Raw genomic sequence first — 27,066 nt, 5'->3', positions numbered from 1 at the left:
GACGAGAGTGTCAGGACTCCTGGGTTCTATTCATGGCTCCTCCATGGTCTTGCTTTGTGAACCTAGCCAAGTCGATCCAGCTGTTGCTATCAGAGCTTCCCCCTCTCTAAGAAAAGGGTTAAAACTAACCCACATCCCAGTTTTCATCCCTTAAAGCTGCAAGGTGCTTAGAGATCCTCGGGGAGGGAGGAGGAATTACTCCCTTTTCAGCATACGGAGAAGTCTCTCCTCTCCCTGCCCCGGCCTCCCAGCCGCTCCACAGCCAGGCCTGCCTATTTACCTATTGTCCCTACCTATTTACCCAGGGCCTTTGATCAGGGGGTCCCTGCAGCCCCCCCTCCCCACTCTCCAGCCCCCTCTGAGCCATTCTTTGCTGTGCAGCTGGGATTAGCATCCAGAGCCGGGTTGGGGCGGTTGGAGCCTCAAGCCAGCCTGAACCAGGGGCTGATCTAATCCCCTGAAGAGAAAAGCTCCCGGGGAACCAGGATTTGGTATCCAAACATGAGGCTGAGGGGAGGGGGTGGAGGGATAAAGCAGGGTGCTCATTTTGTGCACATAGGGAGGAGGGGGGCTGCAGGAGGGTGGATCCCTTAAAGGGCCAGTTCCCCAGTGGCAGAACCCCCTCCCCCCCATCCCACACACTCGTCCTGGGGAACATCGCTCAGCAGCCTTTCGTCCCAGCCTGGCATCACTAGATCAAACTGCAACAGCTCGGCGCCTGCCACTGACCAGAGCGACAGAGCGGGGCTTGCTTGGCCCAGCGGGGGCAGAGGGGGAGTTGGAAGATTGCTGCATGGTCGCACAGCCTACAAGGGAATTACAAAAAAAAAAAAGGCACGTTGCAATCAACAAAGCAATGGAAACACCAGCCAGGTGGCAACCCTAGGTGATGGGCTCTCACCAGGCCCCCACAGGCCCAATTTGCCAACCTCCTCCACTTCCTGGCGAATCCATTTCAGAGGCCAGCGCACCTCCTGGTGGCCGGCAAGATTGAAATCAAAAGCCCATCCCTGCACCAGCCTGGAGCTTAACACTGGCCTGGGTTTTGGGTTGTGCGTTGTCCTAGCACAGACATAGTTCAACTTCGCCATGCCAGCCTCTCTGCTGCTGCTCTGTGGATAACTGGGGATGGCAGAGGTGGGCACCAGCGCCCCAGCTGATTTTGAACCAAATAGGTTGCCAGGATTGAGAGAGATGGCGGGAGAAACAGGAGCTTGGACTCTTCTCAAGGTAGGAGCAACCCGGAAACCAGGACTCCTGGGTTCTCTTCCCTCCTCTGTCACTGACTCACCGTGGGGCTTTAAGGCAAGCCTCTTTGCTTCTCTGTTCCTCAGTTTCCCCATCTCATAGAATATCAGGGTTGGAAGGGACCTCAGAAGGTCATCTAGTCCAACCCCCTGCTCAAAGCAGGACCAATCCCCGACTAAATCATCCCAGCCAGGGCTTTGTCAAGCCTGACCTTAAAAACTTCTAAGGAAGGAGATTCCACCACCTCCCTAGGTAACACATTCCAGTGTTTCACCACCCTCCTAGTGAAAAAGTTTTTCCTAATATCCAACCTAAATCTCCCCCACTGCAGCTTGAGACCATTACTCCTTGTCCTGTCCTCTTCTACCACTGAGAACAGTCTAGAGCCATCCTCTTTGGAACCCCCTTTCAGGTAGTTGAAAGCACCTATCAAATCCCCCCTCATTCTTCTCTTCTGAAGACTAAACATCCCTAGTTCCCTCAGCCTCTCCTTATAAGTCATGTGTTCTAGTCCCCTAATCATTTTTGTTGCCCTCCGCTGGACTCCTTCCAATTTTTCCACATCCTTCTTGTAGTGTGGGGCCCAAAACTGGACACAGTACTCCAGGTGAGGCCTCACCAATGTCGAATAGAGGGGAACGATCACGTCCCTCGATCTGCTGGCAACGCCTCTACTTATACATCCCAAAATGCCATTGGCCTTCTTGGCAACAAGGGTACACTGTTGACTCATATCCAGCTTCTCGTCCACTGTAACCCCTAGGTCCTTCTCTGCAGGACTGCTGCCGAGCCATTCGGTCCCTAGTCTGTAGCAGTGCATGGGATTCTTCCGTCCTAAGTACAGGACTCTGCACTTGTCCTTGTTGAATGTCATCAGATTTCTTTTGGCCCAATCCTCCAATTTGTCTAGGTCCCTCTGTATCCTATCCCTACCCTCCAGCTCTTCCCAGTTTAGTGTCATCTGCAAACTTGCTGAGGGTGCAATCCATGCCATCCTCCAGATCATTTATGAAGATATTGAAAAAAAACGGCCCCAGGACCGACCCCTGGGGCACTCCACTTGATACCAGCTGCCAACTAGACATGGAGCCATTGATCACTACCCATTGAGCCCGACAATCTAGCCAGTTTTCTATCCACCTTATAGTCCATTCATCCAGCCCATACTTCTTTAACTTGCTGGCAAGAATACTGTGGGAGACCGTATCAAAAGCTTTGCTAAAGTCAAGGAACAACATGTCCACTGCTTTCCCTTCATCCACAGAGCCAGTTATCTTGTCATAGAAAGCAATTAGATTAGTCAGGCATGACTTGCCCTTGGTGAATCCATGCTGACTGTTCCTGATCACTTTCCTCTCCTCTAAGTGCTCCAGAATTGATTCCTTGAGGACCTGCTCCATGATTTTTCCAGGGACTGAGGTGAGGCTGACTGGCCTGTAATTCCCAGGATCCTCCTCCTTCCCTTTTTTAAAGATGGGCACTACATTAGCCTTTTTCCAGTCATCTGGGACCTCCCCCGATCGCCATGAGTTTTCAAAGATAATGGCCAATGGCTCTGCAATCACAGCCGCCAACTCCTTTAGCACTCTCGGATGCAACGCATCCGGCCCCATGGACTTGTGCTCGTCCAGCTTTTCTAAATAGTCCCAAACCACTTCTTTCTCCACAGAGGGCTGGTCACCTCCTCCCCCATGCTGTGCTGCCCAGTGCAGTAGTCTGGGAGCTGACCTTGTTCGTGAAGACAGAGGCAAAAAAAGCATTGAGTACATTAGCTTTTTCCACATCCTCTGTCACTAGGTTGCCTCCCTCATTCAGTAAGGGGCCCACACTTTCCTTGACTTTCTTCTTGTTGCTAACATACCTGAAGAAACCCTTCTTGTTACTCTTAACATCTCTTGCTAGCTGCAACTCCAGGTGTGATTTGGCCTTCCTGATTTCACTCCTGCATGCCCGAGCAATATTTTTATACTCATCCCTGGTCATTTGTCCAATCTTCCACTTCTTGTAAGCTTCTTTTTTGTATTTAAGAGCAGCAAGGATTTCACTGTTAAGCCAATCTGGTTGTCTGCCATATTTACTATTCTTTCTACACATCAGGATGGTTTGTCCCTGTAACCTCAATAAGGATTCTTTAAAATACAGCCAGCTCTCCTGGACTCCTTTCCCCCTCATGTTATTCTCCCAGGGGATCTTGCCCATCAGTTCCCTGAAGGAGTCAAAGTCTGCTTTTCTGAAGTCTAGGGTCTGTATTCTGCTGCTCTCCTTTCTTCCTGTTAAAGAGAAGGATTGCTCTTCCCACACAGGCTGGGGAGATAGAGATTCACATGAAAGGTGCCTTAGAAATCCAGAGTATTATGAAGGAGGCTGGGGAGACAGCAGCCTTAAAGCGAAAACAAAATAGAGCTGTGGCTTTTGTTCACACTGGGACCTTCAGGTGCAGCCTGGACTCACCCCACAGCCCTGGGGAGGGAGGTTTTTGGGTACAGCTGAGCTGTCAGGGTGCCGACCTACAGAGCTCACCCTAGAACCCAGTCCCTATTTCTCAGAGGGGTCGCTCGCTGAGCTGCTAGGACCCAGCTAAGCCAGTGAAACAGGGTTAGACGTAGAGCAGGCTGGAGACGTGTTAACAAAGCATATTGCAGGGGGACATGCCAGGATGGGCAGGGATGGTGTCCCTAGCCTCTGTTTGCCAGAAGCTAGGAATGAGCGACAGGGGATGGATCACTTGATGATCCCCTGTTCTGTTCATTCCCTCTGGGGCACCTGGCATTGGCCACTGTCGGAAGACGGGACACTGGGCTAGATGGCTCCTTGGTCTGACCCAGTTAGGGCTATTCTTATGAGACAATTCTATCAAAACCGGAACCCTTTGCAAAATCCGGCCATTCTGCCAGAATTTAGTTTCAGAAAAAGCAAGTAGGACCAATGGTGGTGACGTGGCCCAGGGTGACATTTTGGGAACAAAACGTTTAATTTTGTTTTGAGAAACAACTTGTCATTTTTTTTAAATGTTGCTTTATATTCTCTAACCCAACACAAAATAAAGTTGTCGAAATCAAGAGGTTTTGATCACCGAAGTTTGCAAAGTTTCCCTGCCTGGAGAATTCTGAATTTTTCCATTTTTGCTCCGTGGCAAAAAGCCAGATTTAGAAATCTCAAAATCCTTTGTGAAACAGAACTTGCAACTGCCCCGCAGCTCCAGCTGGAGCTGACTGCTTTGCATCTCTCTGGGCTTGTCTACATGACGCATTAACCCACCCCAGCTGGGGTGTCAATTCTAACGTACACCAGCATTTTGCAACCTAAACCGGGCCGTTTGGGCCGGGCTGCCCCGCACTAAAAGTTCCCTAGTGCACGTTAAGGTAGGACAGTTTGAAAAGGGACTATGTGAACGTGTTTTAGGGAATGTTTGGTGCATGCCAGCAGGGTCCATGTGGGCCAATGAGCGTGGGACAAGCTGGTGTGCACCAAATTTACACCGCAGCTGGTTCATGGACACCGCGCAGACAAGCCCTCTCACTCATTGCCTTACTGTTTCTTTAGCACCCTCAGTCCCCGCATCTGAACACACTGTTGCATTAACCCCCACCTGACCCTGCCAGCGTGAGGAGTCTATTTTGGTGACGGGGAAACCGAGGCACGGAAACGTCACCCATTAATTCTTCATGCTAACAGCTGCCGCCAACACACACTTATGCCAAAACCCAGTCACCATGGCAGAAACATTGCCGCCTAGACAAACCACAGCCTGTTACTAAGGAGAGGCAGCTGCCTCCTGCACTGTAGGACTGGCATGGACTTGCCAGAGCCCTGTGCTCCCCCTGCTGGCGGCTGGGCACTACCAACCGCTGCTTCTAGGCTATTTGATGGGTAAGTTCTGCACCACAGGAAGCTGGGAAAGCAGGAAGAGAGAATAAAGAGCAAGTATGTGCCACAGAAAGCCAGTTAAAGAGAGTTCTTCTACTGCCCCTATTGCCAACTGGGCTGCTAACTTAGCAGCACCTAAATTTGGCATAATATTTTCTGCCCAGGGGTGGTACAAGGGTTAATGAGTTTAGCACTTAAGACTTGGCTGGAAGATGGGAGAGAAGGAACTTGGTAAGAATCACAAGTAGCCTGGTTCAGAGACACTGCACTGATGAAGTGGCCAGGCTGATGGAAGAGATTTCCCAATCTGAGCTGAAAGTGCATTTTTGCAACGCTCCTAGGCTTGGCCTGTGCTCTCAGCATGTGCAGCGTGGCCCGGGGGGTAGGGCACTAGTCAGGGATGCAGAAGAGTTGGGTTCTATTCCCAACTCCGCCACGGACCTGCTGCATGATCTTGGGCAAGTCACTTCAACTCTGTGCCTGTTTCCCCTCCTCCCCCAGTCTATTTAGATTGGCAGCTCTTCAGGGCAGGGCTTATCTCACTGAGTAGCTGTGCAGGGCCCTGATCCCAACTGCTATGATAGTGGGTAGCCCTTAGTGGAGATTCCCTAGGCATGGATACAATTCGCCCCCTCCCCAAAAGTAAGTGGATTTACCGCAGACATGGCCAGAAGAAAACACCAGGTCTCACTCCTGCCCCATTACAAAAGAAGGCTTTATCAGTCATCACACCATCTCTATTAAAAGGATTTTACTCTGAATCAAAAAAATATTTTAAAAATCCCAATTTTACAGACTTTTAGTGAATCTTCTCCCAAACTTAGGGGGAAAAAACCCAACTCAACTTCTTGTAGCAGCTGCTCTCCACCCTCAAGGAGTCTCCAGGGTGGGGTTAGCGGGGCAATCATTTTAGCCCCTGAACAAAGCAGCACCATTCGGCCCTCTTCCACAGCACTGGAAGCATCTGGTTCTCTGGAGACGAGCTGCCGCGTGGCATTGCCAAGAGCTGGGCAGTGCCTGCTACAGCAGATTAGCCCTTGCAGACCCAGTGATACTGCAACCCCTTCTGCAGCAGATCCTTCCCCTCCATTCTGCATGACTTGCACGCTGCATGACCTCCCAGTAGGGGGTGCCTGGGAGCGACACGGATGCATGCCTACCTTTGCCCCAGATGCTTCCCACATGCGTAGCTAGGAGAGCAGCTCTCTCGTGGAGGCAGCCACATTAATGCTCAGCCGCCTTGCCAGGCTATGTTGCAATGGGGCAGGTCCTTCAGGCTGAGACACATGCGTGCCTTGCTGGGGAAGAGCCCCGGATGGAATGCTGTAGAGTTTCTAGATCATCACCCAGGGAAATTGGGCTCACTAACCCTGCAGGAGGCGCCCTCACCCAGCTGCCACTGGATGGAAGTTAGCAGGGTTGGTCGCACCTCGTGGGGTGGGGGGGGAGCACCCCATCCTTTTAGAGTTCCATTCCAACTGAGCCCTCCCCAAAGCAGGCCAACCTTTGCCAGCGGGCGAGTTCCCAGCTGAGCCGGTCACACTGGCGTCGTGGCAAGCACAGAAACGCCACAGCTGTTCTCACTACCACAAACCCTGGGGCAGGGCTGAGAGTTCAGAGGGCCCTTCGTGGCCCCAGGGCAGGAGGCGGGCAGCCAGATGGGCTCGCTGCTCTGCCAACCGAGGCGCTAACCCAGACCCTACAGTATCAGAGATGCAGATAAACAGATGCCAATAAAGGACCATTTCAAAAGCGAGTCGTCAGTGCCTCCAGACAGGACTTTCCAGCACCCTCTGCTGCAGCCCAGTCAGACAGAGGAGCCGCGGGACAATTCGCCTCCGAAGCGGGCGACGTTTGTACAGGGAAAGGGGGGAGCAGAGTTTGCAAGACCTGCCATGAGTCCGATTCTGGGCAGGTTCGAGTTCAAGAGGCCCGGTCAGAGCTTCAGTCCTTTGCAGCTGACAGGAGGGAAAGAAACTCCGGCAGTGCCCCAGGCCCCTGAATCCACAGCACAGAGACTGCCAGGGCCCCCCAGGGCTTCGCAATCCCAGCCGCGCCTCCACCAGCACAGCTGCCCAGCCCCGTGAACAGGGTGATCTGCTCTGAGTCCCATGCCCCAGCTCCTGCCATGGGGAGGGCGAGTCCCAGGCTGCTCCCAGCCGCAGAGAACAGGGCACTTGGGGTATTGGTCTTCCCTGGATGTCTCTGGCAGGCAGGTGCTGGCCTGAGGAGGGGCTCAGTCCTCGACGGGGACCTGCAGCGCAGAGTACAGCATCACTCGGTTCTCTTCCTCCTGTTTACCTGCAAGGGAAGGGCAAAAGTCAGTAACTCAGGCAGTCCCCAGCAGCGGGGGGCCTGGCTGAGCCAGACAGCAATGGAGAACACATGAAGCCGCTTGGGTGGCTTAAAGGTTTCATACCCTTCTACTTCTGGCTCACAGGTTCGAATCCAGCTTCTGCAGGAGGCTGGAGATCAGCCACAGTCTGTGCCCTAAGAGGGGAGGCTGCATGCCACCGGCACTACGTGGCCCACACCAGTCTCCTCGCTGGGGGTCTCAGCAGCGAGAGCAAGGACTGAGCTGGCCAATGGAGAGCGAATGTCTCTCAGGGCCAGGGCAGAGGCTGCATGTTCTCTACCAGCTCGTGGGACTGGAGGATGACTTGGACCTACCAGGGCTGTTTCCCCACCACCGCGTTTAGACGGTTAGCGATGGAGCGGCGTCTGGGCAACCCCAGCCTCAGCACCTGGCTGGGAGTCTCTGTTGCCATACACCACCCAGCTACCACAAGAGACAGCCAGCACTCCGGGGGGGGGGAATAGCCCTCCCCCACCAGAAGTCAAGGGTGGAGCAGTCTGGGATCTGGTGGAAATTCCCGACTAATCCCATCCCACTTGCTTCCCCCTCCCGCTGCAGGCCAGGCAGGATCAGGGTCTCCGAGGCCTTCTTATCTCACATCATTTCAAGCCAATTGTCTTGGAGCGGGTCATTAGGTGGGCGTTGTGTGTATCCGGCCAACTGGGAGCTGCTGCTGTCCATATGCCACTGCCCCCCAAAGCACCTTAGGCCAAGGGAGTCTCCCGAGTAGGTTAGTGTCACTATCCAGCACTTTCAGTGACTGCCGTACTGCCAAACGCCCCCCACCCTCCCACGAGGGGGCCGGCTGGCTAGATCCTTACAGGAGAGGCAGGTGAGGACGTTGTGCAAGGAGCCTCCAGCCGTGAAGAAGGCCCAGACGCCCATGGAGATGGTGATGATGTAAATGGGGACGAGGCTGGCCTGGTACCAGGGATTCAGGAACGTCTAGGAGCGAAGGAGGGAGAGTGAGGTCAGAAGGGCCGCTGCCTTCCGTCTGCCTGCAGAGCCCTGGCACCCAGTCCCAGCGACTGCCCCCGGTCCAGGCTCTCTAAGTCTTTGGGACAGACAGGCAGCATTCCCTCCTCTGTCTGAGCAGAGCAATGCTGATCCCTCCTGCAACTTCTGCCCAGCGGTTTCACCATGAAGAGCTTAGTGGATAATACAGAGCCCCTTGCAAGGGGCCTTTGGGATCCTTAAGTCCTTTATTAACACTGCTTACGCTCCCACCCCTCACAAGCTGTCAGGATCAGCCACCGCAGGGGGAGGGGCAGAACAGGGAGTGACTAGCCCTGAATGAGCCTGTGTGACATTTCAGCAGACTGAAGCCTGGACTATCCCATTTCCCACGACCCCAGGCTCCCATCCTCTCCCCTGCAAAGGCCAGGGTAGGGCTAGCCAGCCCCACACTGCTGGCTGTCGGATCCGATCGCCTCTCTATCGAGCAACAACTTCAGCCCCACTCACCAACCCAGACGTGATGAGGTGACTGGCCACCACCAGCGCCAGGGACCAATACCGCCGCCTCTCGCAGGCGTCAAAGAAGATCACCCCCCAGAACGTGTGTAGGAAGACGACGGCCATGGTCAGGAATGCTGGCAGGAGAGGGGGGTGCGGGGGGTCAGACCAGTGAGGTGTCAGCACCCCAAACCTTCACAACAGCAACATGTTACCACCCTCTCCCCACTTCTATAGCATCTTTCTGCCTGGAGGATCCCGAAGGGTTTTGCAGACAGGTATGTGCATGGCTACTGAAATGCAGCCACCTCTGGAGTGGAGCCCAGCAGCCACCCCACACAAAAAGCTTTTATAGGAGGAGGTGGGAATAGTTTCACCAGTGGAATCTGAAGTTGGGAAAGGGGATAAATTTCAGACTAACATCCCAGTCTTTATAAGGATCATTAGCGACCCTAAACAAAGAGGACCTAGGTGTCACATCTCATTTGGAAGAAGGATTCACAGCTGTAGCCACAAGCGGTTCCTCCAGGCTATGTAACGATAACCCTTTTCTAGCCCCTTTCATCCAGGGCTCTCAAGACACATGCTAGTCATCAAGATTCAGAGCCCCACCAGCAGGTAGTCACATTTTTAGTGAGGGCCCAAGGTCACACCAAGATCAGTAGCAGAGCCGGGACTAAAACCCCAATGAAGGAGGTTTACCGTTTACTTCAACGGGGCCAGGATTAACAATAGCTCTCTACACTCCCAGTTTCCTGCTCTAACCAGTAGACGGCACTGCCTCCCAAGATGGATGCTACTGTGGTGTTATATTTAGCTCTTGGCTGACAGGGAGGGACGGGGCAGCCTTGCATCATGCCCCAACAGTCTCCTCTGGTTCTGGTTGTATCTGATCATCTACAGCTGGAGGGAAAGCTGGTTCCTCCGGCTGTGTTTGACCAACCCAATGAATGGCATCAGGGCAGGAGCGATCCCTTCATTCCCAAGCACACAGGGGCTCCTGCCTTACCTGACGTGATGAAGTAATAAGGCGAATCCCCATGGATCCCTACGATGCCTGGCCCTATGGAGTCCGCCAGGATGTTAATGACCGAGAAGACCCCACTGATGATCCCGAAGGACAGCCCCGACACTAGGAGGAGGAAGAGTATATCGTCCAACAGCACTGAAGTTACCAACGGCTATGCAGAGCATCACAACTAGCTTTGGACTCATTTGACAAGCGCCGGAGAGTCCCCCAGCATCTTCCACGCTACCCCTGCTTTCCCAGGAGGTGAGGAGACAGACTTACCATCCGGAGATGCCTGGAGAATTCAGTGCATCGCAGGGCTGTGCCCAATATGTTCTGGGGCAGGGAGGGGATGGGACCGGCAAGGGGAGGAAGATGCATCTTAAGTACGCGCCAAGGCTACTGGTAAGTGGCAGAAGTTAACAGATGGAAGCATGACTGCCAGCCAGCGATTGCAGCACAGAGTCAGCAGCTCCTGGCTGCTCTGTTCCAATTCTTGTATCACCCCATCACCGTGATATCTGGGCACCCTAGGCCTGCTGCAGGGCATGTCTGAAACGGTGCGTGGAGGGGTCAGTCATTTACGTGGGGGGAGGGGAAGCACAGGCCCTTGCCCAGCAGCTGACTCACCATAGGCCATCTGCTTGAGGGAGATGGGAGACTGCCCATCCTCACTGAGCGTCGCCAAGCCTTCGTCGGCTTTCCTGGGGGTCAGAGAAAGAAGAGAATGGCTGATGGGTTTGAAGCAGGAGATGAACTGGAAGGGGGGCTGGCGGCATACAGGGGGAGGTGGTATTTATCAAGCAAGTGGCAGAGAAAAAGAGCAGCTAATGGATCATATCTACAAGGAAGACACAGGGGCAACACTTGGGAGAGGGTTCGACAATCAGGTGCCACCCACGGTTTCTAATAATACTGCCTAACTCTTTTCATCAGCAGATCTCACAGCACCTTACCCAGGAGGGCAGCCCCATTTCACACAGGGGGAAACAGTCTGCTCCTAGAGGGGTTCGCTTACTTGAGTAGCTTGAAGTAGGCAAATCGAAACGCCTCCTGCAGCAGCACCGAAACCGCGGCCCCAAAAACGAGGAGGCCATACTGCAGCCTGGAGTCCTCCCGATCGCTGAGCTGCACTGAAATGAACCAGATCAAAGAGGCCAGCAGCAGGGAAACTAGCCAGAAAAACGCCCTGTCAAAGAGAGAGAAATGGGAAACAAGCTAAGATGTGTGTTGTCAAGGCAGCAGTTTCCCTGTGGGTCATGCGCTCAGTAAGGGAAGTTTTATCATCTCATACCACACTTGATCATGCTTGTGTGAGACATGCTTCTCCTAGGCAGGGGGCAAAAAGGAGGTGTGGGGCCTAGGTTCTACTCTTAGAGTTGACACTGACTCACTCAGCAACTCCGGGCAAAGCACTTCCTCTCTGTAAAATGGGGAAGATTCAAGAACATGGGTCTCCTTCCAAGACCCATCCCTGCGGTGAGAAACGGACCACTACAACCATCGGTCTGGGCTGGCCAACTCCCTTCCATAAGCAGCAAACACCTCACGCTGCTGCTGACTCATGGGCATCACCAGGTCTTGTTACTGATTGACTGGTAGCTGCAATCCTGCAACAGTCAACACAGAAGAGCAAATACTGGGGGGTCTTAAGAGTTTTTTGCAAATAATAAATGTCCATTTGTCACATGGAGCCTGTAACCCCCGCCCACTTGGTGGGGTGCTCTATCACCCCTAGTGGTGGCAGGGCCATTTATGAGCCTGCTCCAATGTGGGGCTTTTAGTGCAGGCAGTAGAGCCTCATGCTTTTCTACCCAGAGGTCCAGCGTTCAATCCCGGCTGCCAGAGACTCACCGAGGGACATTGTATTACAGGGTCAGCCTGCAGCCAAGAGACACATGTAACCGGCTCTTTAAGAGCGCAACATACAACACTGCACAGCAGTTAAAGCAGCCAAGCGATCCGAACCCCCACCCCAAAGAGGTCCTGCACAATAATACAGTGCAAACACTGAGCCCTGAGTGGACTTTAGAGTCGCAAAAGTTTGAGCAAAGGTGGTTTAAATCCTGACTACACTTGCTCTGTAGCTCAGGAGCTGCTGTTTGGCACCAGTTGGAGATGTCTCACCCAGCCTGTACGGTTGGTACACAGATTACATGGCTAAGGTGCAGATAAGGTTGCAGCCATGTGGCCATTACGTCCCTTCTGGAACACGAGAGCTGAAGTCCAGGAACTCAATTGCTGGGAAACCAGGAGACGTGGGGGGCAACTTAATCCTCCCAAGAATGTTCAGAGTTAAGTCCAAAAGACAGAAAACAAAAGGTGAAAAGCCAGGAAACGCAGGGTTAGTTTTCCACTTTCCAAATGGTGCTAGAAAGTTAAAGCCTCACTCTGCCTGGAATGGGGGAGACTCAGCCTAGACCAGGTCTGTCACCCAGAGACAATACAAAGACGACCCCCCCCCAAGTGCCTGCAGGCTAACCCAGAGATGGGGGCAACCTTCATCTCCCCCCCAGACCTCCCCCATGTGATCACCCCTACAAGTTCTCCAAGTTCTCCTGTTCTCCAGGACAATCAACCTGATGGGGCCCCTAGCAACCCCCTATCCCAATGGGTCACCACCCCCAGCTGCCAATAGAATCACCCAAGGGGGTCCCCCCCCCAGCTCACGGGGATGCAGCTCCCCCACAGGGGTATCTAGCACCGCCACACACTCCCTGAGTGGGACCTCAGACAAGTCCAGCCCCTGAGGGAATGCCTAGTATGGACCCACCCCACCACCAGGTGGATCATGCTGGGGGGAGAGGGGGGGTGTCCCTGCACCTCCTCACCAAGGGTCCCCCACAAGTCACCCAGCCCTAGCATGACTTCCACGAGGGAGCCCCCTCAGCCCCCAGCTCCACCCCCAGACACTACACGGGAAGTCCCCATTACCAACCCCCCGACCCGGACGATCCCCGCCCGGGGGGAGCCTGTCCCCAGCCCCAGACTCACCCTGCCACCAGGATGATGATCCGGAGCGGGTCCCCGGCCACAGTGAGCAGGAAGAGGGAGAAGGCTGGGCCGAAGGCCACGAACGTGCAGCCGAAGAACACGGTGGCCCCCATGGCGGTGGCGGGGTGGGGGGTCAGGCTCTGGGGCCCAGGACTGGGGGGGATCAAGATCTGGGGCCAAGGGCTGGGTAGGCTCAGAGCGAGGCAGAGGGGTCAGGCTTTGGGGCTAGAGGGGGGGTCAGGACTGGGGGGCACAGGCCTGAGAGGGGGTCAGGCGCTGGGACCCAGGAGTTGGGGGGTGGGCTGGAGGCGGGGGTCAGGACTGGGGGGCACGGGCCAGAGGGGGGGCAGGCACTGGGGTCCAGGACCAGGGGCTGGAGGGGGGGGTCAGGACTGGGGGGCACGGGCCGGAAAGGGGGGGCTGGGGGTCAGGGCTGGGGGGCACGGGCCGGAGAGGGGGGCTGGGGCCCAGGAGTCGGGGGATGGGCTGGAGGGGGGGCGTCAGGACTGGGGGGCACGGGCCGGAGAGGGGGGGCTGGGGGTCAGGGCTGGGGGGCACGGGCCGGAGAGGGGGGCTGGGGCCCAGGAGTCGGGGGATGGGCTGGAGGAGGGGCGTCAGGACTGGGGGGCACGGGCCGGAGGGGGGGGGCAGGTGCTGGGGCCCGGGAGAGTTGTGGAGGCCGCCCCACAACTACCCCTGCCGAGGAGCCGCCAGCGTCCGCACCTGCAATCCCTCCCGCTACGGAAGCCGAGCAGGGGGACGACAAAGCCCGGCAGTGGGCCCCGCCTCCAGCGGATTGACGTGGCCTGGCTGGCCAATGGGCGGGGCGCGTGCCCCCGGCTAGGTTGTCGCCGGCACCGCTCAACCGCCCCGCCCCACGGCATGGCGGGAGTTGTAGTTTTCTGGGCGTGGCCACGGCCCGGAGCAAGGGGCCGCGTGGGCGGGCGGATGCTCAGCGTGGAGGTGGGAGGAGGAGCACGGCCGGAATGCTGCCTGCTCCGGGCCGGTCTGGGGCTTTGCTGATGTCTTAGTGACACATGCACAGAAAACTGAAGTTGCAAAGTTTGGCTCTGGGGCTGAACTCCCCGCAAGTCCAGGGTTTTGAGGGGGAGTCACCCCCCCTCCCCCAAATCCACACACCCTTAAACAGCATCCACCGGATCGAGGCACAGCGTGGAGACAAGTGGCCGCGAGACAAAATCCTTCTAATGAGCTTGTTGGGGCTCTTGTTGTTGTTGTTGGTCTGTTTGTACAGCGCCTAGCACAATGGAATCCTGACCCCAGATTGGGGCCCCTCGATGCTGCCACCTCGCAAATAATAACTAATAATGTGTGATTATTTATTTTATTTATTTAATTTCTTACAGAGGGTAGTGGGTGCTTTTCTTAAAGCCCCAGCTCCTAGAGTCAAGTTACTATGTGAGAATTTCAGCTTTCATTTTTTTACGGAAATAAATTTCTCACCCTCATGTCGGAAATGTGAAAATATGAACCCTAAAGGCTAAGATACCAAAAAGCAAATGAGAAGAACCCCACAGTGGTTCTTTTTAAAAATCTCATGATTTTTAAGCCAATGCATGATTTTGAGAGGCCTGACATGATTTTTGAATGCTTGGGGTTGGCAATCGTATTTTTAATGGGGTCTGAATGGCTCCCCGGATTTTTTGTTAGCAGTCGTCTGGGGTTAAATTTCCATTCAGCCACAGGTTTCAGAGTAAAAAGAAAAGGAGTACTTGTGGCACCTTAAAGACTAACCAATTTATTTGAGCATGAGCTTTCGTGAGCTACAGCTCACTTCATCGGATGCATTCATTCATTCATTCATTCATTCAGCCACAAGGTGTCACTGTGGTAGAACCACATTTCATTGCAGCGCCCAGAATTGGCAATCCAATTAACCCTCTGAATAAAAAATAACTAATCCACCCATGATCGCAGCTTGCGACTGAAACAAACAAACATTTCACAAGCACTGGGCTCCAGCCTTGCTTCAACAGCCAGATGAGCTAGCAACCTTCCTGCTGAATTTAAAAACAACACATTTGAAGTGAGCTGTAGTTCACGAAAGCTCATGCTCAAATAAATTGGTTAGCCTCTAAGGTGCCACAAGTACTCCTTTTCTTTTTGCAAATACAGACTAACACGGCTGTTACTCTGAAACCTGACATCTGTAAAAGAGTGTTACTGCATACAAAGGCAGGGGGCAAAGAGTCAAACAAACAAACAAACAATCTAATAGAAGATGAAAAGGAATAAACTTTAAAAATGAAAGCCCAGGAGAAGTAAAGGGAAGTATTAGTCCTTTCTGGTTTTAATCCCCTTAGAACCTGATTTTCAGAGCACCCACGTCTCCAAAAGAAGTAAAGCTTCAGAGGGGTCGCTGTGTTAGTCTGGATCTGTAAAAGCGGCAAAGAGTCCTCTGGCACCTTACAGACTAACAGATGTATTGGAGCACGAGCTTTCATGGGTGAATACCCACTTCGTCGGATGCCGCTTTTCCAAAAGAAGTGAATGTGAGCTGAAAAGCATTTCTAAAAATCAGCCTTTGTTAATATTCACGGCCTGGTTTATTCATTCATCATTATATGTTCCTAGGCCCAGCTCCTCAAAAGGTATTTGGGTGTCTAACACCATTGAGTTCAATGGAATACCTTTGCCCCAGTGTCTGTAGGATCAAATTCCTGTACTTGTATAACCCAGATCCCATTCATTTCAGAGGGAGTTTCATGCACAGAGCTGAGGCTGTCTATGGCCATACTGTGCCCTGACTCTATACTGGGATGGATCAATGGGGCTGCAGGAGACCTTTGCATTGGAGTTTCCGGCTCTCTCTGAGCTGAAAGTGTGCCCAGTACATTGCAGCTTTTAGAATTAAGTTCAAGGTGCATTTACTATCTGCTGCTTTCCATTTTTAATATAAAAAGTGATTTAGTGTCTCTGAGAAGAGAGAATTTGACAGTCCTGGAGATTGGAGTCTTCTGATTGGCAGTCCGGACAACAGCATGGCAAACTTCCCCGCTCCCCCTCAGTCTCAACCCTGAGCTGCAGGGCCCATAGCTGGGGGGAGATGGGAGTTCTGTTTCCATGCCTTGGTTTCATTGCCCAGACTACAAACAAGTAAATGCCAAGTGGACAAGTGCAGGCTCTGAGCGGTTTTAGTTTGAGTCCTACAACATTAGGCCATCAAAATGACAACTGGATTTGAACCTGTGACTTCGGTCTGGTCTCCATTTAAAAGTTACACTGGTATAAATATGTTAGCGGTGTGATTTCTTACCAGGATAGTTATGGCAGTACAGCCCACAATGCGGATGCAGTTATACTGGTATAAAGACGCCTTATATCAGGATAGCTAATTTCCCTTTCCATATGGAAAGGAGCTGTCGTATGATCAGCAGTTTTATATTGGTATAAAAACGTCGAGACAAGGGGTGTTGTACTGATTTAACTATACTGGTTTAGTGAAAGCAAGACAGCGTTGGTTTGTAGACAAAGTTAGAGCTGGGCGGGAACTGTTTTTCCCATGTCGTGAGAGTTTTCGAGATTTTTGACATTTCTTTCCCACCTGGAACTGGGATGAAAACTTGAAATCCCCCCCCAAAAAATTGCAAACCAATATCTGAAATTTTTTTCATATTGGATCAATAGAAATGTTTCATTTCAATTTTGTCCTTTTTTCCCCACTTTGACCTTTTTTCTCATATAAATGAATTGAAATTTCAAAACACAAAGTCACTTCGAACTGAAAAATGAAACTCTTTGTTTAGAAAAAGTCAAAATGGGACATTCAGACCATTTCAAAACTGTTCTTTCCTCCCACGTTTCTAACTGGGAGATTCATTGAAACCCAAACTTTTCCCGTGAACAGCTTCGGTCTGGACAAATCAGCATTTTCTATAGAAAAATCGTTTCGTCAGAAAACCCCCAGCCAGCTCTAGACAAGGCCTTTGAAGGGAAAGGCTTGGGAGCCTGTCCACTGCCCCTGAGACCGTACACTCCCCGTTGGCTCTCATTTGCAGTCGAGAGATCGTTTTGCAAAGCCCTCTGAGACCATGCTGATGGATGCTGTGCAAACGCATCCTGTCGTATAGGTGACATCAGCCCATCTCTGCAGCGCTCACTCTTACTCTTGCATTTCCTTTAAGTTCCACCGTCAGCACAGACCCAGCCTGTGGTATTTCAAAAACTCCCCCAACTTTGGGCACCCTGTTCTGAGTTCTCACTGAAGGCGAGACCAGGAAGGAAATGATACAGAACTGGCTGCATCTTTTTTTCCATTCAGGGTGCGGAGACATTAGCTCTTTGAATTCGCACCTTGACCGTCTTGCTGGGTCTCTGACTCACCCTTTTGTCCAAGACCACAGACTCTGTGATGTGGCTCGCTTGGTGCATTTTATTTAAATGAGGCCAGTGAAAAGCACCACTGAACCGTCAGGGCTTTTCATAGCCTGCATCGTCAAATCCTTCCAAAATCCAATTCAAGACAATACACATTCTTTCCATTCCCGCTGCTGATACCCACACGGAAATCATGCAGCCTGTGGAACTGGGGGCATAAAATGCCAGATGATGCAGACGAACCAGATAAGGACGGCTGCGCTTCCTTGGTCCCTCTGTTCCTTCAGAAAGCATCACATGGAGCAGCAGCATTGTCTAGTAGGCCAGGCACTGTATGAGGACTCTAGAGACCTGGGAGCTATTCCCAGCTCTGCCACTGTCCTGCTGGGTGTCCTTGGACAAATCGCTTAGTTGTGCCATGCCTCAGTTTCCCCATCTGTACAATGGGGATAATACCACTGCCCTGCCTCACAAAGGGGTTGTAAAGATCCATATACGAAGAACTGTGCCTGGCGGGATGAGAATCTCAGCTGGAGCCCCTGTGTGTTACTACAATAGCCACTGCTGTGTTTCTTTGTTTATTACAGCCTGGCAAAATTCCACTCCACTTTTCACCAGAAGCCAGTCATTATTTTTTGATGGGTGAGTAATATGTCATTCCTTTTTTCATCTAAATCATAGCCAAAGCAACCCAAGCAATTCTGGGCCTGAGCTAGGCAATTTTGCAAAGCTGGTTCATTTTCAGCTATTCGCTTGGAGGACTAGGCTCAGAACTAGAGCGGGAAGCCGAACGCATTTCCCAGTTTGCTGGTAAATATGAAAAAAAAAAATTGTTTCAAGCCAAACCCAACACAAAATGTTACAAAATTTTCTGCGAATCAAAAAGTTAAAAAAAAGAATCATCGTGGGTGGAAGGAAATGTTTTGTTTCTGACCACTTTTATACATTTTTTATTTGTTTTTTAAAAAAATAAAATTCATGCAAATGTTGGGGGGGAGGGAAGGGAGTAGTTTTTGAACCAAAAAAGCAAAACATTTAGAGTTTTTCTGAATGTCTTTGCTTGTTTTCAATCAAAACCATTTGCCAAAACGGACACAAATTTGCCAAACGTTCGGTGTCACCGAATCAGCATTGTTCACCAACCAAAAGTTTTGGATGAAACATTTCGCCCAGCCTGACTCACGACACCCCCCTTCTTGGGCCTCGCTCCCCAGCACGTGCAATCATTTGCCCCCAGGCGATGTGGGTGCAGAACGCTACCATTCCAGTCAAATAAAGCAGGGCATCCATTTTGCATTGGCATAAGTGATGGCACTAGGAGCAGGTCAATCAGCGCGGTGATGGTGCCTCAGTGCCCCTGTGTTGTTTCCATGAGTCTGAAGGAACCAGGATCCTCTGACTAAACTGGGAGGAGTGGTAGATACGCTGGAGGGCAGGGATAGGATACAGAAGGACCTAGACAAATTGGAGGATTGGGCCAAAAGAAATCTGATGAGGTTCAATAAGGATAAGTGCAGGGTCCTGCACTTAGGACGGAAGAACCCAATGCACCGCTACAGACTAGGGACCGAATGGCTAGGCAGCAGTTCTGCGGAAAAGGACCTAGGGGTGACAGTGGACGAGAAGCTGGATATGAGTCAGCAGTGTGCCCTTGTTGCCAAGAAGGCCAATGGCATTTTGGGATGTATAAGTAGGGGCATAGCGAGCAGATCGAGGGACGTGATCGTTCCCCTCTATTCGACATTGGTGAGGCCTCATCTGGAGTACTGTGTCCAGTTTTGGGCCACTACAAGAAGGATGTGGATAAATTGGAGAGAGTCCAGCGAAGGGCAACAAAAATGATTAGGGGTCTAGAACACATGACTTATGAGGAGAGGCTGAGGGAACTGGGATTGTTTAGTCTGCGGAAGAGAAGAATGAGGGGGGATTTGATAGCTGCTTTCAACTACCTGAAAGGGGGTTCCAAAGAGCCTGTGAACTGAGAGCAATGGTGCTATGACAACTTATACCAGCTGAGTATCTAACCATCCCATTTCTGAACCAGTTTCACTAACTCGGGGGGAAACGATTGTGTTAAATCTATGCAAGCCCCAGTGTGTACCTGAAGAGCTCTGTGTAGGCTGAATGCATCCGATGAAGTGAGCTGTAGCTCACGAAAGCTCATGCTCAAATAAATTTGTTAGTCTCTAAGGTGCCACAAGTCCTCCTGTTCTTTTTAGTGTGTACACAGTTACAAATGGTGTTTATTGGCGTTGCTTGTACAGGAATAATATAACTAACCCCAATACCTTTTCATTAGCTGTAAAGCTGGGTCCCTATGCAGGGCTCACACTAATTTAACTAATTTGGTTTTTCTACCCATTTTGCTCGATCACTGCAGAGATTGAGCCTAGATGAGCCCTGGGACCCAGGAAGAATCCAGCTCATCCCATTTGGATCAGCAGTCAGGTTGCCAGTTCAGATCCCCCGTACCAGGTAGGTCAGGATTTTTCACTCTTCCCTCTTGCCGGTCGCTCCATCATGCTCCGGCCATGCTGCCTTGAATCAAAATCCAGCTGACAGTATACGATCCCATCCTGCATGGTGACAGGAAGTAAAATTAGCCCCCCTCCGTGTAAAATGGATTGGTAGCAACTGTGACAGGACTGACCGTCCAAGTGAGCTTAGCCTCCCCAGGCCTGATTAAAAATTCTTCTTCCTCCTCTGCCTTCCCTATCGATGGTGTTTTGTCAAATTGGAAATGATCCCTGGAATCTGATTTTAAGAACTTGGTTGGTTAGTGGCAAACTTTGCTCTTACAGGGCCTTTCCTTTGCAAATATCAAAGAGCTTTGAAATATTATTTCTTTCTCTTTATGGTCCTTATCTGCCCCCCATTATTCTAGAATCTGAGCACCTCAATTTTTAATGTCTTTATTCCCAACCCCTTGTGGGGCAGGGTTATTTTCCCCATTTTACAGAGAGGAACTGAGCCATAGTGAGGCTAAGTGACTTGCCCAATGTCACACAGGGAATCTGTAGTGGAATTGACACCAGGTCTCCCAAGTCCCAGGTTAATACCCTAACCATTGGACCATCTTTCCTCTCTCTGTTAAGGGCTAATGACCTGTTCATATAATGAGACAGACTCTGCTCTGAAGATCTTACAGGTGGAAACGATGAATGAAACCTCCCAGAATTCCCCTGCTTCTCTCTATTTTGCAGATGGGGAAACTGAGGCACAGAGCCATTTGGGGACTTGCCCAACATCACACACAGCATTAAGATAGAGGCCAGTTCCCTCCCCTGCCCCCCATTCTGCTACTTTTGCCTTTAAACCCACTTTATGGATCAATCCATCTAGACCCCTAAGTGAATAGGAACATTTAAAATGTCTCATACGGACAGTGACTAAGAAAGTTGGTAAAGCGCCGTACCTGGTGCTCCTCCAGGGTTGGCGGTGCTGAGCGACGGGCCTGGAATCCTGACACAGACAGAGACATTTGTAAGGTCCTGTTCCATTGGCATTTCCCCAAAAGGAGGCATACAGACTAACGGGGCCCCCGAGCAGTGTGTGGGCATTGCTCCGTTGTGCCCAGCACAGGGCAAACAGACGGACGGTTGTATTAAGAGATTTAGCACCGATAAACTTGACAAAATATGGACCAGGAATAACTTGAATAAAAGCACCTAAGGCAGGGGTGGCCAACCCAAGCCTGAGAAGGAGCCAGAATTTACCAATGTACATTGCCAAAGAACCACAGTAATACCTCAGCTCCCCTCAGCCCCGCTCCCAGCGTCTCCCTCCCACAAGCAGCCCTGCTGATCAGCACCTCCTGCTCCCTCCCCGCACCTCCCGATCAGCTGTTTCGTGGCGTGCAGGAGGCTCTGGGGCGGGGGGAAGAGTGAGGGCACGGCAGGCTCAGGGGAGGGGACGGAAAGGGGTGGAGTGGGGGCAGGGCCTGTGGCAGAGCCAGGGGTTGAGCCGTGAGCACCCCCCCGGCACATTGGAAAGTTGGAGCCTGTAGCGCCAGCCCCGGAGTCGGTGCCTAGACAAGGAGCCGCATGTTAACTTCTGAAGAGCCGCATGGGGCTCCGGAGCCACAGGTTGGCCACCCTGACCTAAGGAACCAAGGACCAGATCCTCAAAAAGATTTAGGTGCCCAACTCCCATTGGGACCTACGTCCTTTAGGTGCTTTTGAAAATGTTGCCCTTGGGAGAGCTAGTCTCACTGAAAGTCACTGGGACTTGGGCCAGGTCTACACTACAGACTTCTGCCAGCCTCGCTGTCGGGCAGGGTACAAAGAGGCGTAAGCCCCGACTGACGCAGCTGTGCTGGCAGACGCCCCAGTGTAGACTCAGTTGTGTTTTTCCCGGTGTAGCTTTTCTCGCCTGGGGGAGCTGGAATAATCGGTACTGGTAAAAACTCAGCTCTGCTGGTATCAGCTGTGTCCACACTAGGGACACTTTGCCATCGGGATGCGACTGCAGCAGTCAAACCTTCCAAGTCGAGACCTGGACTAAGTCTCATTGAAAGTCAATGCTCATAAGGGCTAGATTTTCAAAGGTGTGTTTATGCAGGTAGGGATTTCTGAAAGCACCGCAGCAGGTGAGGTGCCAAACTCCCATTGGTGTCAATGGGATTTAGGTGCCCGGGTGCCTTTGCAAATCCCACGAGGCACCTCTCTGTGTCTCTAGGTGCCTAAAGACCTTTGAAAATCTGGCCCTCAGTCACTTTTGAAAATGTTCCCTTCCACCCACAGCAGCTCCATGGGTCCATCGCCTTCCTTCGTCACCAAAATCAAACCTTTCTCCTGAGGCAGGAAACAAGTTCCAGCGGTAGGGCCTGATTCGGGCTGCCCTGCACCTCGTCCAGTCAGCGGCACCAATCGGAGTCGATCAGGACTGCTCTGATGTGGTAGCGTTTTAAACACACCTTGCCCAGGGTTACATGAACCAGCCCAGGAGCCCAAATCCCCACCCCTTTACACCAGTTTGGCACCCAAGTAATTTCAATTACTTTAATGGGGTTGACCGGATTCACAGCAGGTGGGTGAGAGAAGAACCAGACATGCTGCAGGGCAATGGAAAATCAGATCCTTGGAAAACAAAGCTACCGAGATCAGGCAGTGTGACAAACAGAATCAGAGAACCGTAGGCCTGGAGGGGACCTCGAGAGGTCATCTAGTCCAGTCCCCTGCACTGGTGGCAGGACTAAGTATTATCAACCATCCCTGACAGGTGTTTGTCTAATATACAGTGTGTTCAGTCATCCCAGGAGCTAATAATGCCCTGGGGTGACGCATGGGAATAGGATTTCGCTCTGCAGGAGTTTCTGGGATGAGCTGTGTTCATTACCTTGAGTGGAAGGGCAGCAAATCCAACCAAGGCTCAGAGACACCATCAACAGCACCAGGTTTCCCCCTACTGCCAGGGGTACGGCGTACTGAAAGCATCCATTGTCAAAGCCTGGGGAGGAAGCAGACACAACTGGCTCACTTGAGTAGAGGAGGTCATGATTGCACAGCATGTAAGGAGCTGGGCAGGACACAGTTTGCCAGTCCGATGAATATTCTCCTGATATTGAAAAAAGTTCCCGTCCCAAATCGGGAGAAAAAATCGGTATCTCAGATGCCTGTGACCCAAAACTCCAAAACAAACAAAGGAACAAACACCGGTTTTGGGTCAATGAAAATATTTTGTTTCAATTTTGACCTTTTCTTCTTAACCTATTTTTAGTCTGAATTTACTAAAACATCTCCATGAAAAGATTTCACTTGAAAAATGGAAACTTTCCTGTTCAGCAACATAGAAAGGGACATTTCCACGATTTTGAAGCTTTCCTCCAAAAGTTTGTCAAGATGAGAGGTTTGTCCAAACTGACCCTGTCTCCTGAACTGTTTTAGTTTTGACAAATTCACACTTCTTGGCACAAGAAGGTTAATTGAAAAATTCCCCACCAGCTCTACTATGTAACGTTTCACCTTGAGTTTTTAGCTCTGCAGAACAAACCAGTAGGAGCCTTCAATCCATTTCACTCTCCCTTTTCATTAGGCCAATGAATAATATTCCCTTGGGTCAGTGATTTAGCCTGTTACCAGAAGGCTGCGGCTTCTGCCACTCCTCTCCCTTCTGTGCCCCGTGACAGCACCTCTCCCAGGGATATTTGGTACTATTTCACCGTGGAACATACTTCACACATGGGCTTTTTGTGCACATTGGTTCAGGCCACGACAGACTTCTGCCGACATAACTATTCCCGTCAAGGTATGAAGAGGTGAGATCCCTCACTGACAGATGCCCCTACTGTAGGCTTTTACCAGTGCCGCCTGTTTCCCTCATGGGAGTGGCTTTGTTATACCAGTACAAAGCACACCTTCCCAGGGGTAGCTGCATCCACACCGGAAGCACTTTGCCGGTATAGCATACTGGTATTTCGACACCAGCAAAGCACTCCTAGTGTAGACATAGCCTCAGAAAGAAGAGTGGCATTTTCTTGCACTTCCTCTTCTTTCCCTTCTCAAAGTTCATTGCAAGTCTCTCTACACCTAATTAACTAAAAGGTTAATACAGTCCAGCTTTCCATGATGACCAATTATTTATTATTTTAATTTATCATTTCAAAGCAGCTTGGACTGAAGGCGCTTCCCATGGCTATAGCTTAGATCTTACTCCCCTCTAACTCCAGAAGCAAATATAAAACCACTCACGTTCAATATACCTGGCACTTTTCTTAACACTGTTGCCAGAAGAGTTGAATTTTACTTCACAGGTGAGAATTTTTGCACTGGTCCAGGTGTCCTTCGGGATGCTAAGGTGACTTATGAACATTAAGGATCCATCCTTTGCTTTCTGTGATCGCATTAGTGCCTGGTCCTGCCGATCCCCAGAAATATTCCAGGAAATTTGGACTGGGTTGGAAACTCCGTGGACAATGCAAGCCAGATCAGCCATCCCAGTGGAGATGAGACCAGGGAGAGATGGAGCAAGAAGCAAAACCCAGCTGCTGGTGGTGTAGCTGTCTGAGCAGAATTGAGCAGAGAATTTATTGTTCCATCCTGTGTCTGACTCACTACAGACCTGCGGGCTGTTTATTATCTAATTAAGGGCACCAATTTTACTTTGTTACAATTGTACACTTCCACTGAAGTCAATACAATTACACTGGTGTAACTGACCGGCTCTTAGGAATGTTAATCTCATGATATGGGGATTGACTCAAAGTAAAAAATTCTGCAAAAACAAAAGGATAAATTTGGCTAACTGCATTCATGGGTGTTAAGTCAAAAACATCCCCAATCTGGCAGCTATAAATAGTGATGAGACTAAAACTAAAATGCTTTGAGATCTACTGGTGGAAAGCACTAAGTATGTACTAGGTGGGTTGTTTATTATTATTCAGGAGCTCTTTAAAATAAACCCTGTCATATTTGACCATTAAAGGAACATTTTTAATTGAATCCCCCAAAACTGCAAAATCGGCTCTTACCAGCTCCATTTAGTTGTCATTTTTTAGCTTAGTTTCCCCTTTTCAACCATTTCAGCTTTGAAAATTGTACTATATTGTTCCATTTTCCTGGGATGTTTTTTTTTTAACATCACTGCATTGTTAATCACTTTTCCCCTCGAGTTACACCATTATCTTTCCTTACCTCCAACAATCAGTGTGGATCCATTGCCAAAAATCAGATAGCTGCTGGATTTAACTGCACAGTAATAGTCACCAGACTCCTTCTGCTGAACATTGTAGATTTCCAGTGTCATGCCATGTGTCTCGGGTTTGCAAGCAAACTTACTTACATTTTGATCATTTAAGCATTTCTTGATGCTCACCTTCTATTCTCCTGTACCAATAAACCGAAATGCCACCTCCTTCCAGTTTTTATTTGGAAGAACAGGGGATCTTTGCCGTAGCACTAATTTCGACAAACAGGAATCGCTGAGTCGGGTACAGAGATAACTGTGCTCCCAAAACTGCAGAGATAAAACAGGGTATAGCGATTAACTTCCATTTGTCCTCGGCTACAAAATAAACTGGATATTTAGAATTCAAATGAATTAATCTTCATAAAGTTCATGCTCTGTAACAGTGCCTTGCTAGAACTCATGCTAAGACTATATCAAAGCATATGGATCACTTAAGTTCTCTGAGCCCACAATAGATGTTCTGTTTTCTCAATTCTAAAGGTAAATGCTCTAAGAAATGCTGAAGGATTTTACCCATGGAAGACAAGAGTAGGTATCTGACAAACAGCATGTCTGTAGGAGTAAATAATTACCATCCTGCAACCCCAGCTCAAGGGCTGCTGTCATCTATACTGTGAAAGAGTCCAATAACATGGGCAGTGAACGCCTCCCGGGGGGATGGGCTGTGGTGGTGATAGGTACCATTGGCAGGTATTTGCACAGAAATCACACTGGAAGGGGCATGTCTGGTATTTCCAAGAGTAGATCACCCCATTATTTGAAGATGCCGGATTATTTCTGCTACCCCCACATTGTCCTCCTGGTTATTAATAACGATCAGCAGCAACTGGGACCTAACACACGATGTCTTTCTAACACTGCAGCATGTTTATTCTCCCAGACAGACAGACAGACACACACCACACATCAGATCTATAACTTCAAAGTGCCTAGAACTGTAACCAGCTCTGGGAGGAGGTAGGAGGTGGAGGCTGCAGACCCAAAGAGACAGACTATTCCATTGAAACTGCCACCCACCTTGTCTGGTTCTCACTGGTGTTAAATGAGCAGAAGCCGTGATTGCCCCATGCTGCTGTCTGCTCGTTTTAGGCCCTGAACCTGCACGGGTAAATCCCTGTGCTTGCACGGAACCCCATGGGAGTCCACCTGGGTGCAGAAGTCCGACCAGGTGGTTTTCAGGGCAGGATCGGGGCCTTAGCTTGTGTGTCCAGCATGACAGTATTGCTTGTGTTATGCTGAAGTAAGGTCATAGAATCATAGAATATCAGGGTTGGAAGGGACCCCTGAAGGTCATCTAGTCCAACCCCCTGCTCGAAGCAGGACCAATTCCCAGTTAAATCATCCCAGCCAGGGCTTTGTCAAGCCTGACCTTAAAAACTTCTAAGGAAGGAGATTCTACCACCTCCCTAGGTAACGCATTCCAGTGTTTCACCACCCTCCTAGTGAAAAAGTTTTTCCTAATATCCAACCTAAACCTCCCCCACTGCAACTTGAGACCATTACTCCTTGTCCTGTCCTCTTCTACCACTGAGAATAGTCTAGAACCATCCTCTCTGGAACCACCTCTCAGGTAGTTGAAAGCAGCTATCAAATCCCCCCTCATTCTTCTCTTCTGCAGACTAAACAATCCCAGTTCCCTCAGCCTCTCCTCATAAGTCATGTGTTCCAGACCCCTAATCATTTTTGTTGCCCTTCGCTGGACTCTTTCCAATTTATTCACATCCTTCTTGTAGTGTGGGGCCCAAAACTGGACACCGTACTCCAGATGAGGCCTCACCAATGTCGAATGTCATACACAGCACATGCCTGCAAAGCCACAGAAGTACTCGTGTAGGATCGCTGTGTACTGTGGATCATTGTGACCTTGCATTTTATCCACGGTTGCTTCAAAAGCATGGCTGGGATTTGGCCACACAACTTCCCTTCACGTCAATTGAGATAATCTCATTGTAATTAAGGCTCAGATTTGGTCGCAGATATTTTTAGTAAATTCACGGAAGCCTGTGACCTGTCTGTGATTTTTACTAATAAAATATCCCTCACAAAATGGGGAGGGAGGAGGGTCCAGCACCTGTGGCAGCTGGGGGTTCTGGAACCCCTGCCGCCCACTGCA

At 50.7% G+C, this 27,066-nt stretch overlaps 1 protein-coding gene and 1 long non-coding RNA gene across 2 annotated transcripts; both read right to left on the bottom strand.

Moving 5' to 3' along the window:
• Positions 1–5,851: 5,851 nt before the first annotated feature.
• Positions 5,852–13,212, bottom strand: APH1A (aph-1 homolog A, gamma-secretase subunit). The gene is made up of 7 exons (XM_084613855.1): positions 12,930–13,212; positions 10,954–11,124; positions 10,566–10,639; positions 9,936–10,058; positions 8,936–9,063; positions 8,293–8,416; positions 5,852–7,416 (listed from the first exon to the last, which is right to left on the bottom strand). Exons 1-7 carry the CDS (start codon positions 13,040–13,042, stop codon positions 7,352–7,354), a joined length of 798 nt encoding a protein of 265 aa, XP_084469981.1. The 5' UTR covers positions 13,043–13,212; the 3' UTR covers positions 5,852–7,351.
• Positions 13,213–19,764: 6,552 nt separating this feature from the next.
• Positions 19,765–22,663, bottom strand: LOC311512070. Its single transcript, XR_014709385.1, has 3 exons — positions 22,605–22,663; positions 20,683–20,729; positions 19,765–19,843 (listed from the first exon to the last, which is right to left on the bottom strand). It is a non-coding gene; the product is annotated as an uncharacterized lncRNA (long non-coding RNA).
• Between the last annotated feature and the right edge of the window lie 4,403 nt (positions 22,664–27,066).

The sequence above is a fragment of the Lepidochelys olivacea genome, assembly GCF_965140295.1.
Source record: "Lepidochelys olivacea isolate rLepOli2 genome assembly, chromosome: 24".
Taxonomy (NCBI): domain Eukaryota; kingdom Metazoa; phylum Chordata; order Testudines; family Cheloniidae; genus Lepidochelys; species Lepidochelys olivacea.
Note: the sequence above shows the minus strand (reverse complement) of the source record. Positions and strands in the feature narration are given on the sequence as shown.

Excerpts from the sequence above, each read along its gene's own strand:
- APH1A (XM_084613855.1), bottom strand. The coding sequence starts at position 13,042 with ATGGGGGCCACCGTGTTCTTCGGCTGCACGTTCGTGGCCTTCGGCCCA. Across the intron at positions 10,640-10,953 it reads GCCTACTTCAAGCTACTCAA|GAAAGCCGACGAAGGCTTGG; the intron begins GTAAGCGAACCC and ends TCTGACCCCCAG. Across the intron at positions 9,064-9,935 it reads TTATTACTTCATCACGTCAG|CATTCCTGACCATGGCCGTC; the intron begins GTAAGGCAGGAG and ends CTCTCCTGCCAG.